Here is an 18,986-nt window from a genome sequence, read left to right on the forward strand (position 1 = left end):
CATTCTCGCTGGATGAAATTCGCATATGCGATCGCCCGTCTATGCAACGCGCGCAGGCGCGAACAGTTGCATAACAATTCGCGATCGCAACAAACTATAGGGGGCGTTGTTGTATGAGACGCATACCTGCGATTTCTATATGAACCGTCATTCAGTTACTCTGAAGACGTCTTTAATGTAGCGTGTAGCTTTGTAACGTTCCTTCTTTAATGTGGCTTATTAAATTTAAAAAAGAAAAATGTTTGATATCCTTTCTTATACAACCGAAAACAAGATGGTATCTCTTTTTTTTTTTAAAGAAGGAACATCCAAAACACATCTGAAAAATATTTGTAAATAAACAGAAAAAAATATGTATCTTCTTATTAGAGTTAAAACCTAATGCCTGAGAAAAAGTTTTACTAAATTTAATGATATAACCTGAAAGGCCTATATAAACTTTACAGTCCATAGTTTTAAGAATCATATTACTTCAAACATTAAAATAAGCAAAAAGTATACATAAGCTTCATAATTTTATGTAATTTAATTTTGTAAATAAAGTTTTTTGACAAGTAATTTTATCAAAAAATTTTAAGTTTTAATAAAAATCATTATTTAGAAACTGAAAAACGTAAAGTAAAGAATGCTTACGATACAAAACAACAACAAAAAAAAAAAAAAAACAATTCTAAAAATTCCTTATATTAAAATAAATAACTTTCATGTTTTTTCTTTTTTGATTCATAATCGGACGCAGAAAACCATTCTATAGAAAACTATCATCAAGAAAAAAACTACTTAAAAGTAAAATTTTTTATTTTATAAAAATTAGCACTTACCTGCTTTATAAATCAGAAGTCGTCCAAAATGATTTGTTCTTAAATTTTTGTTACCATTTTTTAGTGCTACGAAAATGCGTCTTTGGGATTTGCCAAAAATAGAACAAGATGCAATTTTATTTTTTCTGGAGCGAAATATTTTGCCCATTGTCCACCGAAATCCGATAAACTACTTTGATTTTAAATAAAGTGTTTCGTTTTATGATTTGTCACAAAAATTTTAGGTGTAGATTGGCGGCACTTAAAAACCGCCAAATCTGTAGCTGCTGTGGCGTTAATACATAAGTACCGAATTTTTATTCATACTTTTCTGAATCATATTACTTGAAACATTAGAATATGCAAGAAGTATACATAAACACATAATGTTTTTCCATTTATGTTTTCAAAAAAAGTATTTTGACAACAATTTTTATCAAAAAATTATAAACTATAAAACGAAGAAAAAAGAATTCTTAGGATAAAAAACGATTTTAAGAATTCTTTACATTGAAATTAAAACTTTTATATAGTTTCTTTTCTTATAGTTCTTAATCAGACGTAAGAAACCATTCTGCAGAGAACTATCATCAAATAAGAAAAGAAAAAAAAATTATAATTTTTTATTATAAAAATCATAACACTTACCTTTTTTATAAATCCGTAGAGTTCCAAATGAAATGTTCTTTGTTTGAAAGTTTTATTTTCAAATAATATGTGCATAGATTATCCCTTTATTACTTTTAGATAACATACCACACATCAAAATTTTATAATTGTAAGATCTCGATATGAATTTGAATATGTAGCTTAAAAACAGAACACCTGAATTCTAGTCGAAATTGTCTATTCTTTCAAAACTAAGAAATACTTACCAAGAAAACGATAAAAAATGTATTAATCATCAGCACAAATGACACTATTTCAAGTAATTTGGTTGATTCTTTATTGTTGTTTTCCGAATTATATAGATACAGAAATATATACTGTTCTATAATAAAGAATATTCTATAACTATTGCAGTTCTTGGCGTTCTGAATTCACATTTCTTTATTGGAATGACGAAAGCAATGTTGACTTCATTTTAATTTGTAATGAATTGAAGACAGAAAAAATTATTATACCGTAATATACACATCTGTAACAGCAAGTGATCATGAAATTGTAAGTTATGTTGTTGGTAATAAAAAGGTAAGAATTATTGAGAAATTGTTCTTCAAATGCTTGGCGTGTTCTGCTTCAATGTTTGGCATGTTCTGGTTAGCTTTTTCAAGTTCTTCAGCTGCTCCTTAGGGAAATTTTGATTTTTACTTGCTGCTAAGAAAATGGCGTCCGTCATGGCCGATGATTTTTATGGAACTAAATGAAAACGTGATAAATTAATGTCTGATATTTACAGGCTCCCGATAGAGGGCGTACTCGAGCGTTGCGATCGCGAATTACGTAACATTCTATACGTACGCACGCACGCGCGTCTAGGGTAATCGCATGTAGTGTAAATGTTCCTTAATACAATGGGGGAAACTAATAAGTTATTGTGACCAAACGTTCTCAAACTCTTGAGGACCAGTCCTCGAATTCCATTAATTATTCTCAAAAACTTTCAAATTCTTTAAAAGGCGATCGCAACGCTCGAATACGCCATCTGGGGAGAAGACTGGTTGCATGCATTTGGCCCTTCTCTTCCTCTTTTCAGTTGTATAGGAATGTACTACGCTTTTTTCCTTTTCTTAATATTTTTCGTTCTTAATTAATAAAATATTTTTTTAAAATATCCATGGTGCTTTCTTTTAGAACTTTGTTTAATGCAGTTTTCAGTTCCAAAGAGTATCAAAACTTAAAAGATTTTAAGATATTAAAGACTTTTAAGGTACTAAAGTCAACTCGGAAAGTAACATACTTCCTTCTTTTATGATTCTTCACAAGCTAATGGTGAAAGCACGCGAAGTGTTACATAGGTAGAGAGTTCTGCTCTGCGCCTCCTGTCACCCATTTCGATTGCCAAATGAACATGCCCCGATTTTTAACACGTATCCTCAAAAATCATCCAATTTCTCCGAAAGCACATAACATTATTTTTAATGTAGTGACATATCAAAAAAATCTTAAATGCGCTTACTTTTTTAAAATGATAATTTTGTCTTACAGAAAATACAGACGAAAAGCTGAAAAAAAAGAGCATGGTAGCAGCATGAAAACACCATTCGCGATCACAATGCTCGAATAACGCCTTTTGGAGAGAAGATCGGTACGATGCCTTTGACCCTTCTCTATCCTACGTGCTACGATATTTTTCTTTTTCTTAAAATTACTCGTATTTAATTGTTAAAATATTTTTTAAAATTTCCATGGCGCTTTCTTTTAGAAGTATGTTTAATGTAGTTTTCAGTTCTATATAAGTTTCCTAACTTAAATTTTTCTTAATCTAGTTGAAAATCACAATAGAAACTAACTTACTTTCTCCTTCTATGACTCTCCACACGCTATTGGTGAAAGCATGCGAAATGTTGTCATAGGCAGAGAGTTCTGCTCTACGCCTTTTCGAACACCAATACTCAAATAAAAGAATTTCAGCAATAAAAAAAAAAAGAAATTCAAATACTATTCATTATGAAATGAAGAAAATTGTGATAGCCTCAAGGTGATCACAAGTTACCTAGTGGCAAAATGGCTCTTGTTTAATTTTATTTGGAAAAGAAAATTTATTGTGTTTTCATCTTGGACATCTTTAACTGTTAATCCCTGAACTGCTCGTTACACAATTTCACAGACATATTTAAATGCGGCTCAGACACATTCTGTGTAAATTCTTATGATGAATGAATAGACATTGAACAGCCAATCGAGATCAATATTAAAATTTTCGGATTGATACAATGGTGCTTGATGGAGATTGTGAGCTGCTTCATATACCCGTTTCGGATTCACAAGTTCATACATGAAATATGATTCGAAAGCTAGGCTTTTTTTCAATTTTACATGATTAATGAATGAATCATTTATATTGCGTGGAAAACAGTCTACGGTCTTGTGTGCAAGTTATTGGGTACGTTGACAATAGAACCTTTTATCCCTAACTGGTGATCAACACCCAGTCCGTTTTGCCGTTTGTGTGCAACGCTTAAGGTATTCCCGTCTAAGTTCTTTGGTTTTTCCAGCCTCGGTAAGTTTAGGCCTTGGCATCGTTTTTTTTTTTTTTTTTTTTTTTTTTTTTTTTTTTTTTGCTTCAATTCTAACTTTTGGGTCCGTGTCAATCAGTTTGGACCCTCTTTATTTGCGATATTCACCTGAATTAGTATTGAAAACGATCCAGTATGAACTGTAGGTTAGAATTTCTGATTCTTAATTAATACAATAAAAACAAAAATATCGTTCAAAGGACGAAATTCTCTTTTATTCACTACTCAAGAAGTATTTATGGAATCTCTCTGGTCCCATGTATCAAAAATAAATTCACCAACTTAATGCATAACAAGATTATAAATGAAAAAAAAAAAAAAAAGAATTCTAAAAAAATTATCAAACTGCACCGGTCGCCATAGCAACGCATGCGCACTGTTTACTATTACTCTTCATTATTGCAGTTGAAAAGTGCGCCATGAAATCCAAACCAGGACCCATTTTGCCAATAGGTAAAAAAAAAGAAAGAAAATAGTAATCGTGTACTCATTCATTTTACATGTGTTCAGAGGCAGAATGCTGCATGACATTTCAAAACTGCTTGGTAATGAAATCAAGTTTCATAGAGATGGTGTTGCACATAGTATTAGTTATCAACTTCTTCTTCTTCTTCTCATTGGCACGACAGCCCAGGATGGGCCTTTCCCTTCTCAACAAGTCTATGCCAAGACATTCTTCCCTTAGCCAAGGTTCTCCAGTTAATTATCTTTAAAATTTGTAGGTCCTTTTCAAGGCAGTCTAAAAATCTTAGGTTTGGTCGTCCTCTTTTTCTTGTACCTGTTGGCCTGGCACAGGAAATTTTTTTGGTTGTCCTGCTATCCTCCATTCTTATAATGTGGCCTGCCCATTTAATCCTTTGAATTTTGATAAATTTAATTACATCAGGTTCTTTATATGCTTTGTAGAGTTCCGTGTTTGATCTTCTAAACCAGGTATCGTTTTTACTTATTCCACCAAAAATGCTTCGCAGTATTTTTCTCTCAAAACTAGCTATCATATTTTCATCTCCACGGGTCATTGTCCAGGTCTCACATGCGTATGTAACCACTGATCGTATAAGACATTTATAGAGTAACACTTTTGTTTTTCTTTTTATTAGACTTGACTTAAGATATTTTCTTAGGCCATAAAAATACTTTGCAGCGGCGGCTGCTTTTGAGCCAATTTCATGCTAAACGCCGAAATGTGGCAAACTTACGTCGCCAGTTGGCGATAAGGACAATCACGATTGCAGACCTAACTGCACCTGTTTTTCTTCTCAGTTCGGTCTGTGACGACGCCTGTGTATGTTACTGGGACAACCTGTCCGCCACGATGTTTAATCTAGAACTTAACTAACTTGTAACCTTAATTGTTATCCTTTTATTAAATTTATTATTATTTAATTATGGCTGGCATTCTGTTAACTAATCGTGCTAATTGTTTCTATTCTTTAATCAACTTAATTATTCATTTTAGATCATCTCTTTATTTGAATATTATGTTTTTATTTTAGGAGCTGCGTTAACTTCCACGTGTCTCCTCAACTTATTGGCCATCGTGATTTTCGTGCGTATTTCTTGTGTAGTGTCATTTTTGTTGTTAATCTTAGACCCCAAATAGGTGAAGCTATCAACGGCTTCGAATTTGTATGCTCCGATTTCAAACTGTGTTTCTTTATAGCCAGCTTTTGTGCAGGGCATATATTTAGTTTTATTTTCATTGATTCTTAATCCCATTTTAATGGCTTCCTTCTCCAGACATAAAAAGGATTGTGTTAGTGCTGTCTGCGTTCTAGCGATAATATCTAAATCATCAGCAAAAGCCAATATTTGAACCGATTTGTTGAAGATATTTCCTCGGGTGTTGATGTTTGAGTCCCTTACTATTTTTTCTAATGCTAGATTAAAGAGAAGACATGCCAAGGTATCTCCCTGTCGTACACCATTTCTAATTTCTATTGGATGGGAAAGACTATTCAGTATCTTGACCATGATTTTGGTTTCACTTAGTGTCAAGCTAATCAACTTCACTAGTTTCTCCGGTATATTAAATTCTCTTAGGGCTGATATTAGAGTTTTTCGGCTAACACTATCGTTGGCTGTTTTAAAATCAATAAATAGATGGTGCGTGTCAATACCAAATTCTATTGTCTTCTCCAAAATTTGCCGGATGTTGACAATTTGCTCTGAGGTGGATCGCCCCTTCCTGAATCCGGACTGATAATCTCCAATTATATTCTCGACAAGTGGGGAGAGTCTTTTGAAAAGGATGTTAGAAAATACTTTATAACTTGTACAGAGCAAGCTAATTCCTCTGTAGTTTGAGCAATCCAGTATATCTCCTTTCTTATGTATCACACAGGTCATGCTGGTTTTCCACTCTTCAGGGATTAATTCTTGCTCCCATATAGCTCGTACCAGATCATATATTTTTTTCGTGACACTTGTTCTCCCATTTTTTAGAAATTCTGATGGGATTTCATCGGGGCCTGGTGCTTTATTGTCCTTTAGCTTTTTCATTCCGTCATCGACTTCTTCTAATGTTGGCGGTTCCACAATATGTTGGTTATAAATTTCAATGTCTTCTGTAGGTGGTTCATGTTCATCTCTAACTCCATTCAGTAGTTCATAAAAATGCTCATTCCATCTCTCCAATACTTGCATTTTGTTAGTCAAGATTGCTCCATTCTTGTCACGACATGAGGTAGTTCTGGGTTTAAATTCCTTTCGTCCTAGATTTATTTCCCGAAAGAAAGCTCTGCTTTCATTAGATCCCCTTAAATGTTCAACATTTTTTAAAAGATCCTCGAGAAATGCCTTTGTTTTATGAATTTTCTTCTCCTCCCTTCTTGCCTCTTTGTATTTGATCTCAGCATTTCTCTTATTCAGCATCTTTTTATATGCTTCATTCTTTTTTTTTATCAACTTAAATAAATAAATAAATCGTTGTTGCACACATAAATTAATATTTTCCGCAAATGTATGGATGTCTTCAAATCGTAAACTTTTTCCGATGTCCCCAAATCATGGTTTATAAATCTAAGTACCAGTAAGATACAACGCATTTTTATTTTATTTAAAAATTTTTGTAAATAAGTAAAGAATGTTGAATAAAATAAAATAAAAGAAATCGATCTGTAACATCTGGATATTCAATTTATGTAAAAAATGATATTGATTTGGTAAATAATTAAATATAAAACACACATATACAAAGAAAAAAAATAGTAATAAGTAGCTGTAACATGGATGTCACTTTTTTAAATTGCTTCGACTATAAGAATTCTTCCTCTGAATCATTCCTCAATTTTCCCAGATATTTAGCTCCCTTTCCAAGAATTTTCAATTCCAAATTTTCACTTTGGCTGGAATATTATATAAAATTAATAAATTTTCTTTATTATATCGAAGCAATAATTTTTTTTTGTTGAAACATTTCGCTTTTCTTGAGAATTTGTAGTTCATGATAAATTAGAAATATGGTGAAAGAACTAAAATAATAATATTATAAAAAATAAATAAATTTCGAAATAAACGTTTATCTACGTAATGATAAGGACTCTGTAGAAATATATGTTAAGCAGGTTTTCTAGTCAATGAAAATAGACGTAGTGTCAATATCGTAAAACTGTATCATGAAAAAGTTAGAATTTGACTGTTTTTGAGATATAGAAAGAAAAAAAAATACTGTCTGCGATGGACATAGAAAGAATAATCCAGTTCTTTGCAAAGTAAGTTATTATTATAAGTTATTTCGTTCAACATATTTTTTCCTAAGACAAAGTGAATAATTACTTTTAGAATAATTACTTTTTTTTCATTATGTATTAGCTTGAACTCATATTTAAAACTATGAGGTTGATTTAATTTTAAGTGATATGCGCATTGCATTCTTGTATTTCACAACGAGCTATGCAATTTCTATTGAACTATTCTTTTATTAAGAATCAATGCCCTTAGCAGGCTACTGCTTGCTCCCTCTCCCGAAATTGCTACGAATATGTTCCCGTTGTTGTTACACAAACAATATTGAAATGAGATTAGAGTGTATGTGACATAATCTGTATCATGTCAGCTATCAATGTATGAAATTTTTGTATCATTTGAGATATCACTTTATGATGCTTCATATCCCCCTACTAACAATCTATTAACGTTATGAAAAAGGTACGGCTATTAATTTTTAGGACTGATCCAATTACAACGTAAAATGTTATGTGAGTTATATACCCATTTAATATGTTCAAAAATATACACCATAATTCTTTATTCGTCTGTAAAATTTTCAAAAACTACTTTATAGTCCTCTTTTGAAATGTTTTTCAATTCTGACGTCGTGTTTTTTTTTAACTTTTTAAATTTTGTTGCTTTGTTCCTTCAGCATTTATTACAGGAGAACATGGTTTAATTGAATCATCTACCATGCTATTATGCCGGGATAGCCTGGTCGGTAGGTCGCTGGGCCCATGTCCGAGAATTCGTGGTTTCGAACCCCGCCGATCGAAGACTCCCCGTGTAGGAAAGTGACTGATGCACGTTAAATCTGTCGAGTCGCAAAAGTCCTCCATATTCCCATAACAAATCAATACCTCTGGGGGTACTGGATAGGAGATCGATCGTTCTCTGATTCAGGTCAAAATTACGATCTGTGGATGAATGAAAGGATGTATGAATGGATCCTCCCTATAAACGGGTGTGACGTATGGTGTGGCAGAAGTCGAATTCTTGGCCATAGATGGCGCCACTGGAAAACAAGAACAATTGCATCCCCTTGCCTAAAAAGCAGGCATACGTCAACCATACTCTTATGACTTTGCCTCCACAAACTTTTCCCGTTTCTGAATTTTAAAGATTTTATACTATTTGGACTTCAGAATTGAACATTGCGGTGCAGTAGATCGCGTAACACGATATCATCCGGAGTTCTTAAATAGGTAATAGAAATTAACATCCTCTCTTTGCATAGATAAGTGCCAAAAACGTTACTTCAGCTAAAAAATATAATAGCTGAATATTGAGTATTATTGTCTATGTTAACAATAACTAGAATACTTCTGGTAGTATATTAAAAAAAATACTCTATACATATCAAGTACATAAAAATCAAACCAAAATGTCGAAGAAAACAATATCGAAACTACTACAATATTAAGTTCACGAGAAAATGTTATTCTTGGCATAGCTATGCAAAATTCGTACACATTCTGATATAAGTAAGTTATGTACATATTCATATTTCTATGGATTTATACATACATATAAATATATACATATTCATATTCATGCACATAAACTTCTTAATGTGAGCAATCTTAATGGTATTAACTTTTTCAAAGCTGATAAAATCTCTTTTTATTATCAGGACATGTGTAATATTTAGTTAGAGAATTATAATTACGTTGTTATTTCTTAATGAACTGATGGAAAAAAATTGTAGAATTGTTTCTACAGTGCTATGTAACAACACATTTAATTTCTCCTTTAAAACTAGACAAGGAAACTTGAAATTTTAAAACTCTTTCAGAATGTTTCGAAATATAGTGACATATGTCAATCATCATCTGTTTGATATTTGTATATTTTACGGCTGAATTGTGATTCATGATGAACTACGTCTGTAAAAGTTCAATCATTTTTAGTTAACTAGATTCAAAGGTTATCATCTTACACAAAGAGAGATTAAAGTAACGTAAATACAAAAATCACAAGATCACATTTGAGCATTCATCAAATGGGGTCACGACTAACGATAGCACATGAAGTGGCAAGTTATTTTTTTTCTTCAAAAAGTATCTAAAATTAGGATTATAAGCAAGTTAGTTTATTTACGTTTGTCTAAAGTTCAAGTTATTTTAGGATCTAATTCATTAGTCTGGTATTACGAAAGATTCTTGATTTGATACGGAGGACAAATCGTAGGAAATTAGCGTTTAAATTCATGACAATAAGTATTATCAAATACAATATCACTCGAGGGAAAGATTTGATAGGAATTAAAGACAGTGACGTATTGGGTTTAGAAAACCTTCACTATTTAAATTTTTTTGTTGAGAGATAGCTATTTATAGCTATGCTTGTTGATAGACTCTAACTCAGTGGCTCCCAAAATGTGTTCCGAAAGTGTCCCAAAATGTGTTCTGAAAATGTTCCAAAATGTCGAAACCTAAGATTCCGAGAAATATATAGTCAGAGGAATTCCGAGATCAAGGAATTTTTTTCCTTTTCACCGGCAATGATTTTTTTAAAATTTGCAAATATGTTTTAGATCTAGTCAAAAATCTATAATTGAAATAACATTTCAGTAATTCTTATGAAATTATTTAAGTAAAATGCCACTGGCTCTAGAAAAATAGATACAAAACATTATAAATGTATGTTCTTTAAAATAACAATACGCTGAATAAATTATGAGAAGAACTTTTTAATTCAAAATAAAATAGTTAAATTCGAATATAAAGAAATATGCTTCCATCACATACTCCAAAAACAAATTCAGAATTAGACTAGTTGCCGGCAAATTTAATTTTCCGTCATAAAAATATTGATAAAACTATTAAAAAGCATTGAACATTTGAAAAAAAAATTCGGATTGCGTTTATAAAGTCGGGGTTCCAATAAAAGTAAGTTGATTATTTAGGGTTCCCATAACAGTGAACAATTGTTGCTCGAACTAGTCTCATAATTTTGGAGTATAATGTACAATTTTCAGTAATTGGGGCTATTTGTGTCTGTCTATGCTGCAGTAAGACTATTTATTGTGGACAGGGCTTGATATTAAAAAAAATAACATTCTTCTTAAAGGGTTTGTTGAAACACGCACAAATAACTAAGAGACAGAGCATCATATTTCACCGACGCGACGGGATGGATTTTGTTTTTTGTTTGATTTTAATCAAAACATTTTTATTGCTATCAGGACTGAGGTAGTTGGAATTGATTTCATTTTTCTGAACTTTGGGAAAATGCGGAAATCCTTTGGCGCCATCATAATCAAAAGCAATTTCCAAAATAAAAATTTTAAACGCATTAAATTTATCAAATAATAATAATAATAAAATAATAATAACGAAAAAAATGTTTAAGCGTAAAAATACGTAATAAAAAAGTGTAATAAAAAGAATTAAAAAACCTCTATTTTTTTAATTATTTCGCATTGAATTATTCCTATTATTATAAATCATTTCGGCGGTCAAAAATATTTGATAGCTTTAAAAGCGCCAACAGACAAGTTATTATCCACGTGCAGTCGCCGCCACATAAATTCGTTTAAATACGAATCCAAGTCTTTTCGAGTAGTTGCAGTAGTTAAAAAAATAGTATATTTCAAGACGTTAAAGAAAATTAATTCGCGTAATCAAGGATAAAATTTGCTGTTATTGGCGCAGAAGCTACCTTTTGGCGATAATATCGAGTTGGGCGAAAAATGGTCGTCGGGATAATCCCAAACTATCCATTTTTTTTAAAAGTCACACAGTTTAAAAATCGAACATATGTTTAGTTTTAGAATATAATTATTGCGTACTCTCATTACTTTACACAGTTGTTTATGAAGAATTTAAATCCAAATATGAATCCAAAGAATTCAATGCAAAGGTCTTGCAGATTTACTAAGAAATATTTGGTAATAAGAGATTTGAAAAGGACTGCAATAAGAATATAAAATTAGTTTTCTTTCTTCTCTAAGTTATTGTTTAGAATAGAAAGTATTAAGAAGCTTCACAATATAGTGAGTAAAAGTAAAGGCATAATTAACAATTTTGTGACAGTGGTTCTATATTCAGGACGTTCCTAAATGACAGAGCTTTTTTATAGATTTTTAAAATCCCCGCGAAAATAGTTAATAGTTTTATTTTAATATTTCCTTCTGTTCCCCAGGAGAAGAAATCTATGTCGCCAAATCATTCGAAGAAATGAACATTTCTCATGGAACAATAAAAAACTAGTAAATATTAATACTAAATCAGTATAATGGTAATACTAAATCAGCATAATAGTAATATAAATCAGAATATTTACATTTATCTGCCCCAGAAATGTCGTAAATTGAATCTTAATTCATTCGCACACAATTCAAGTTCTAAACCTCTCTCAATCACTATGGTGACCGCTGGTTCTCGTTCTTGTTTCATATTCTTGAGATAGGTATATTAAAAAAAGAACAAAACAGGAAGAACGTCTCACAGAAAAGGAAATCAAATTGTTCAGAACATGTTCCCTATGCACTTATCGATCGATCGTAAAAAATTGGATTCCAATATATGAGTATTCTGAGTTTGTTGTGATAGTTTGAAACTATGTTTTTTGAAACATGATTTCAGAAGATCATAAAGTTTTTCGACGATATTTGAAAAAGTAGATTGAATCAGGTGAGAACAATTAAAATTTTTCAGATATCATTATTTAATTTATCTTATAAAAGTATTCCGTGTAGATGTGGCGCTCATGAATCTTTTTTACTATCTCAATATTTGGTTACGCTCTATTTATAATTTTTATTTATGAACTATTTTATCCAGTGTATAAATAGTTTCAATTTTTATATTTATTTTTTTTCGACCTATCACATTTATTTATAGTGCAGAAATTTACAGTAAATATCTCCAGTTGAAATAATATTACGATCTTAGAATCAGAACTGATAACTCTTGTGGGTTGCACAGTGTTTTGATTCAAAATGTTCTCTACCGCAATCCTATGGTAATGAACAAAAGTTTAACTTATACGGTGCAAGTTTTACATGTGGTAAATGTAGATTTATTGAATGTAGTGAATGTCACCTCCAACAGACTTAATAGCTAGGTTCTAGGCGTATGTATGAAATAATTGTTAATATTGCCTGTTAACAGGGTTTTAAGAACTCGGGTTTTCACATCAGTAAAACGATCTTTACCCGTTTTTTTAGGAGTTATTGAGGAGTTTTTTTAGGAGTTATTTTCTTTAGTTACTGATTAGTGATTACAGAATTATTATTCCTCCCCTCCAAATTGGAGTATCCCTAGCAGCAAAATAACTTGGGCCCTCCTTAAACCAATATTTACGAATCTCGGCGCAATAACGGTTCAAAGAGCCGTTATTTTCCCAATATTGGCCCTATATAGAATTGTCTGATTCCACCGATATTTTACAGCCACTTTACAACCAATATCGGCCCTATGAAGAGTTGTCACATTCACCTGTTATTTTATATTCACTATTCAGACAATATAGACCCTACATTGGTCTTGTATGCCATTCTAGGGACAGTATTAAAAAATCTAGACATCCCAACATTGGTCTCTTGGTGTATGTTCTTAATGGAACCATATTAAGCCAATTTTGAACCCAGCTGGGGCCAAGGCAAAATCTAGACATCCCAACATTGGTCTCTTGGTGTATGTTCTTAATGGAACCATATTAAACCAATTTTGAACCCAGCTGGGGCCAAGGCAAAATCTAGACATCCCAACATTGGTCTCTTGGTGTATGTTCTTAATGGAACCATATTAAGCCAATTTTGAACCCAGCTGGGGCCAAGGCAAAATCTAGACATCCCAACATTGGTCTCTTGGTGTATGTTCTTAATGGAACCATATTAAACCAATTTTGAACCCAGCTGGGGCCAAGGCAAAATCTAGACATCCCAACATTGGTCTCTTGGTGTATGTTCTTAATGGAACCATATTAAACCAATTTTGAACCCAGCTGGGGCCAAGGCAAAATCTAGACATCCCAACATTGGTCTCTTGGTGTATGTTCTTATAGGAACCATATTAAGCCAATTTTGAACCCAGCTGGGGCCAAGGCAAAATCTAGACATCCCAACATTGGTCTCTTGGTGTATGTTCTTAATGGAACCATATTAAACCAATTTTGAACCCAGCTGGGGCCAAGGCAAAAATCTAGACATTCCAACATTGGTCTCTTGGTGTATGTTCTTATAGGAACCATATTAAGCCAAATTTGAACCCAACTGGGGCCAAGGCAAAATCTAGGCATCCCAACATTGGTCTCTTGGTGTATGTTTTTATAGGAACCATATTAAACCAATTTTGAACCCAACTGGGGCCAAGTTATTCAATTTTACGTGGAATTTTCTAATCTTGAGAAAGGGGAGTGATATCTTTAACGATACCGTTCTTTTAAAATAAACAAATATGGCTTGAAGAATGTTTAAAGTTACGGAGGACATGCGTACTCCGTTGTTTCAAAAACTCGCATCCACTGTTAAAATTCTATTTTATAACAAAATAAATAAATAAACAAGCAAAAAAGACTTCGCTGTAAAACAAATAGTTCCTCGTCTGAAAAAACAAAATCATCCCCAGCGTATCAGACAAGAATATATTCCACTCTTTGTTTCCTTTTTGTTTTAGCAAACACTGAATATATTATAAGTAACTCAACATATAAGCTTGCAATAGCTTATATAAACATTATACTAAATTGTCAGGAAGGAATTGGCACTACAGTAACACTTATATAATTTTTTTAACGTGCTTCAAGAGTTAAATGAGAACTTTTTGGTCACGGTATATATGTTACCGTGAATGATTGAAATCAAGAGAATGTCGACTTTCACCGGTGAATGTCAACAATGGCATAGTAGCTTTGGTGAATGTCCTAAATATTTGTTATACCTGATTTGATATTATATTCGTTGGTATTATTACATTAATTCGATATTTAAATATTTACTGAGGATAGATTAGGAGAAACATCAGTGTTCAGAGTACCTGGCAATTATAATACCGGGCATAGGCACTGTACCTTAAAAAAAAACATCACTGTAGGGTATACCGGTCAAATGTATACTGGATGGTGGCACTTAACTAGACCTAGTATATAGTACAACAAAAAAAGTGTTATTAACATACTTTTGCATGCTTAGCTTAGCTTTAACCATTAAAAACTATGACAAAAAAAACCCAGCAACTTTTGCTGTAAAATCACTTCTCTTAATTTGATGGATGATCTGTGCGCCTCAATTGATCACATGGTCTTCAGACTCACGTTGAGTCACAAGAAAATAATTTATATTTTAGTGTCTAATTATTTTATTTATAGTTGATTCAACTAAAACCATCACTCCATGATTTTTTGAAAGTGTGCCTAATTCCTTTGACCAAGGCTCTTTTAAAGAATAATAATTATATTAAGTTTCTTAAATTCTTAATACATTTAAATTACGATTTCATTCTTTCCTTTCTTTTTGTTAAATTTGTTTTTTAATATGTCAATAGATTTTTGATCTTGATCAAGCGTTAGATTAATAATTTTATATCAGATGAGGTCACGTGTTTTTCAGCCTCATTCGACCTTGCCCACTCCACGATTAGACGGTTCGGGGTTAAACAGATGTCACATCTGCAACGAAATGAGAGGTCTTGCCAGCAGCATTTATGTATATCACACGGTATCATCGTGATGGTTCATCATTTAGTAAGGTCATCAAGTATTTAAAGTAAATAAAAGCAGCTTATAACAATTACAAATAAACGATATCAGTAACACAAGTTGCTACTAGTAGATGCAAGTTGCCAAATACAAGCTACGTTATCGATAACAGCGAATGTTGAGTTCGATAGTAAACTATCTAGAAGAAAAATAATGGCGCATGGTAGGTAATATGTCAATAAACGACGCATTCCTTTGAAGTAAGAGCCAGTGTCAGGAATTAGTTTACTTAAAATCCAATTTTTATTGGACAGCAATTGAAAAGTGAAGAACCGAACTCAACAAGAACAAAAACACAACAACTACTTTATTTTCTGCTCGAAAATCTGTTTTTACATAAAATCATTTTATTTCCCAAACTAGGCATACTATCGCCATCTATTGATTATTTTTACAATTAAAGGGTGGGGTTTTTGACACCAGGGTTCCTAAAAAGAGCAGACGTCGGTAGGAAAGACATAAATGACCCATACAAAAAGACTTAAGAAGGAAATGATGTTCGTTTTTCACTTTTCTGTATTAGTACCGGAAATAAATTAAAATGCCATCAGTTTTTCCCTATATTACTCACTTAAACAGCAGAAAAATGTATTTCCCTTAAAAAAATGTCAAAATATCGGAAAGCTAGAATTTTTTTTTAAAACTCGTTTTAAATACTTAATTTTTGTATTTTTAATGCTACATTTATAGGGCGACTTGAAAATTTGTTGTAATAGCGAACCTATGGCTGTGATAGCCTTATTGGTAGGGCAGTGGGCCGATGTCCAAGAGTTCATGGGCTCAATCCCCTCCGGCAGAAGTGTAGTAAATGGTGACTGATGCACGTTAAATCTGTCGAGTCTCAAAGTCCTCCATGTTCCCATAACAAATCATACCTCTGGGGGTACTGATAAAGGAGTTTCCTTGTCTTCTGGATTGGTTCAAAATTAGAAGGCTACGGAGTTGAACATTAGTAGTCGTAAACCTCAAAATTGGGTTGGCTGTTCAACGACGAATATAAAATAAAATAAAATAAAATAGCGAACTTACAGTAATATGTCTTTCTCGTTAGATCGAGTTTTTACTATATATTTGTATTCTCCGTAGTCGCGGTTTCACTAGATATCAAATAAAGCAAATTTATGTTAAAATAAAGAAATTATATTGAAAATGATGGTTTTTCGATTTAAGATAAGCTGCGTTATTATAAATACAACTGATGTTTTTGAAATAAGTCTTAGCAACAATAGTATTGTTACGTCGTAAATACTTTCAAAAATATTGGAGTCGAGGCAACTATTCTAGTTAAACCCTGTTTAAAACATTCATCAATCTTCATGTATGGTACACATAACGTGTAGTTGTTTTGCAGAAATATTTAATAGCTGGGCCAGTAAGTATTTTGGATTCGGTTGAACATGAGACACATGGTACATTTTCCCGCAATGACGTCATCAAAGATAACGACCACTCTATAACGGAACTTCTCACATCTGTCTTTAAATTGATAGATTTGCATAAAACTTAATTTATTATGCTCTTACTACTTTTAATTTGTCATGAGGGTCGTACGATTCAAGATTCTAGTCTCCATGATGCCTAACGAATTGCTGGTGGCGTCCAATATCCAAGTATTATTAATCTGCTTTTTTTCTTCTTTGAATATTATAGTTTAAAATAAATTAACAAATGATAAAGAATAAAAAAAAAAATTTCAAAAAAAATCTTCAAGGAAATTCTCAATATTTTCTCCCCCCCCTTCTCTCGGATGACGTCATCGTCAGCATTGGATTATGTCTTTCGATATTCAATTACAAATTTAATCAACTACAATACAAAATAAAAAACTACAATATGAAGTAAAAACTACATAAATAAGAAGAATTGAAAACAAACAGTGATTATATTGTAAAACTTTGAGAAAATATAAATGGATTGTTACAGGTTGATTCTAAACCTTTATTAACACACTTGCAAAAGGAGCAACAGATCAATTTTATAAATTCAATAATGGCTCACCCTAAACCAGGGATGGGCAAACTTTTTTGGTCGAGGGCCAAAAATCGAGAAAAAAAAATGTTTGGTGGGCCAAATAAAACTTTCAAAATTTTAAAAAAGAAGCGACATACAAGTTTTAATTTAAATATTTAGTGCGATGAATGAAATTGCAATTTCATTTTTAAAAGTTCCTTAAATTAAGGTTCGAAGTGAGATGTGCTTATTTTAAGGAACAAGGCTAAATGCTTTTTTGTTAGTCCACTTCTAAAATGATTTTTTCTAAGGTTCATAGTTCACATATATAAGATTAAGCAAACATAGCGCTGATTTTCTGGGAATGAAATATTACATTCTGGAAACTAGCTTTTGGTTATGATTTGTAAAACTTTGGCATATTTAGAAACAACTGCTTCAGATGATTGCTAGATTGTCCGCTCGTTGGATCTTAAAATCCAGCTTTCTGCCAAAGGTGAAGTACAATTCACCTATATTAGATTCCTCGAGAAAGACAAACGCTAGTTAGAGCCAATTTAAGGCTATTCTATGAAGAACTTCTGCTTTCAACATTTTACCAATTGAAGCTGTCTGCGCTAACTATTTCCATCAATTTATGTTTTTCAGAACAAAAAGAGAAAGTAAGAAGGTCATCAGTACTTTGTTAAAAAAGGAAAAACAAAAATAATTTTAAATAGTTGACAAGAAAATGGATGTATATTGTTTATATTTGCCACTGATCGGCAAATCAAAGTTCTATTCAAGGGGTCGGATAAAACCTTCCGGAGGGCCACAGTTGGCCCGCGGGCCGTAGTTTGCCCATCCCTGCCCTAAACCATTATCGGTGACATGTTACAGGAGTTTCCCTGATTCCTGGATGGAGTTCAAAACCACAAGGCTCCTGAGTTGAACATTGGTAGTTGTAAACTCAAAATTGGGTCGGCAGTGTAACGACTGTTATAGAATAAAATATCTACTACCTCAACGGAAATATCTATCTTACTTTTTGAAAAGAGTGTTGACGGATCGTATGGTTGACATTCGAGCAGCTACACGTCGAAGCATGTCGTTTCAGCACGATGGAGCGCCGGCACATTTTGGCAACATTGTTTAGGAACTTGCAACGTCGTTCGGGATCAGGGGATCTGCGCAGGATATAAGAAATTAAAGTAATTCTTTTATAGTGTACATGCCCGGAAAAAATAAAATTTTTTTTTTACTTAATTTTGTAGTGAATCGTATTTCGCAAATAATAATAGTAAAAAAAAATCCGATTTGAATATCTTGAACATTTAAAAAGTTTCAAACAATTTTCTAAGTAGTTTTCGTACGTTTTAAAACAAAATTCAAAATAATAAAGGGTTTTCCACAAATTTGATTTTGTACTATTAAACAGTTTTGCTGTAGGGCATCATAACACATAAAAGTATATATTTTCTTTCGTATGTTTTTTTTCTCCATAGAATCATATTTCGGGGAATGAACGTATTATCATTTGTTATTTAATTTGGTCTTATGATACAAAATAATATTTGTAGAAAACCCCGTATCATTCTGAGCTTCCTTTTAAAAAGTACAAGAACTACTTAGAAAATTGCTTGAAACTTAGTAAATTTCTCAG

At 32.3% G+C, this 18,986-nt stretch overlaps 1 protein-coding gene across 2 annotated transcripts in view; it reads left to right on the plus strand.

Moving 5' to 3' along the window:
* The first annotated feature begins 7,552 nt into the window (after positions 1-7,552).
* The window catches only part of LOC107440179 (NACHT and WD repeat domain-containing protein 2), a 36,961-nt gene continuing 25,527 nt past the window's right edge, over positions 7,553-18,986 (plus strand). Inside the window, exon 1 of one of the 2 annotated variants that reach the window (XM_087167441.1) lies at positions 7,553-7,692. In XM_087167441.1, the coding sequence (XP_087023567.1) occupies positions 7,658-7,692 (35 nt within the window). In that variant the 5' untranslated portion in view covers positions 7,553-7,657. Of the gene's footprint in view, positions 7,693-12,105; positions 12,328-18,986 lie in introns of those variants that run through there. The other variant, XM_087167442.1, reaches the window with a different exon arrangement.

Source organism: Parasteatoda tepidariorum, chromosome 7 (assembly GCF_982258835.1).
Source record: "Parasteatoda tepidariorum strain Cologne lab strain chromosome 7, Ptep-v5.0, whole genome shotgun sequence".
NCBI lineage: Eukaryota > Metazoa > Arthropoda > Arachnida > Araneae > Theridiidae > Parasteatoda > Parasteatoda tepidariorum.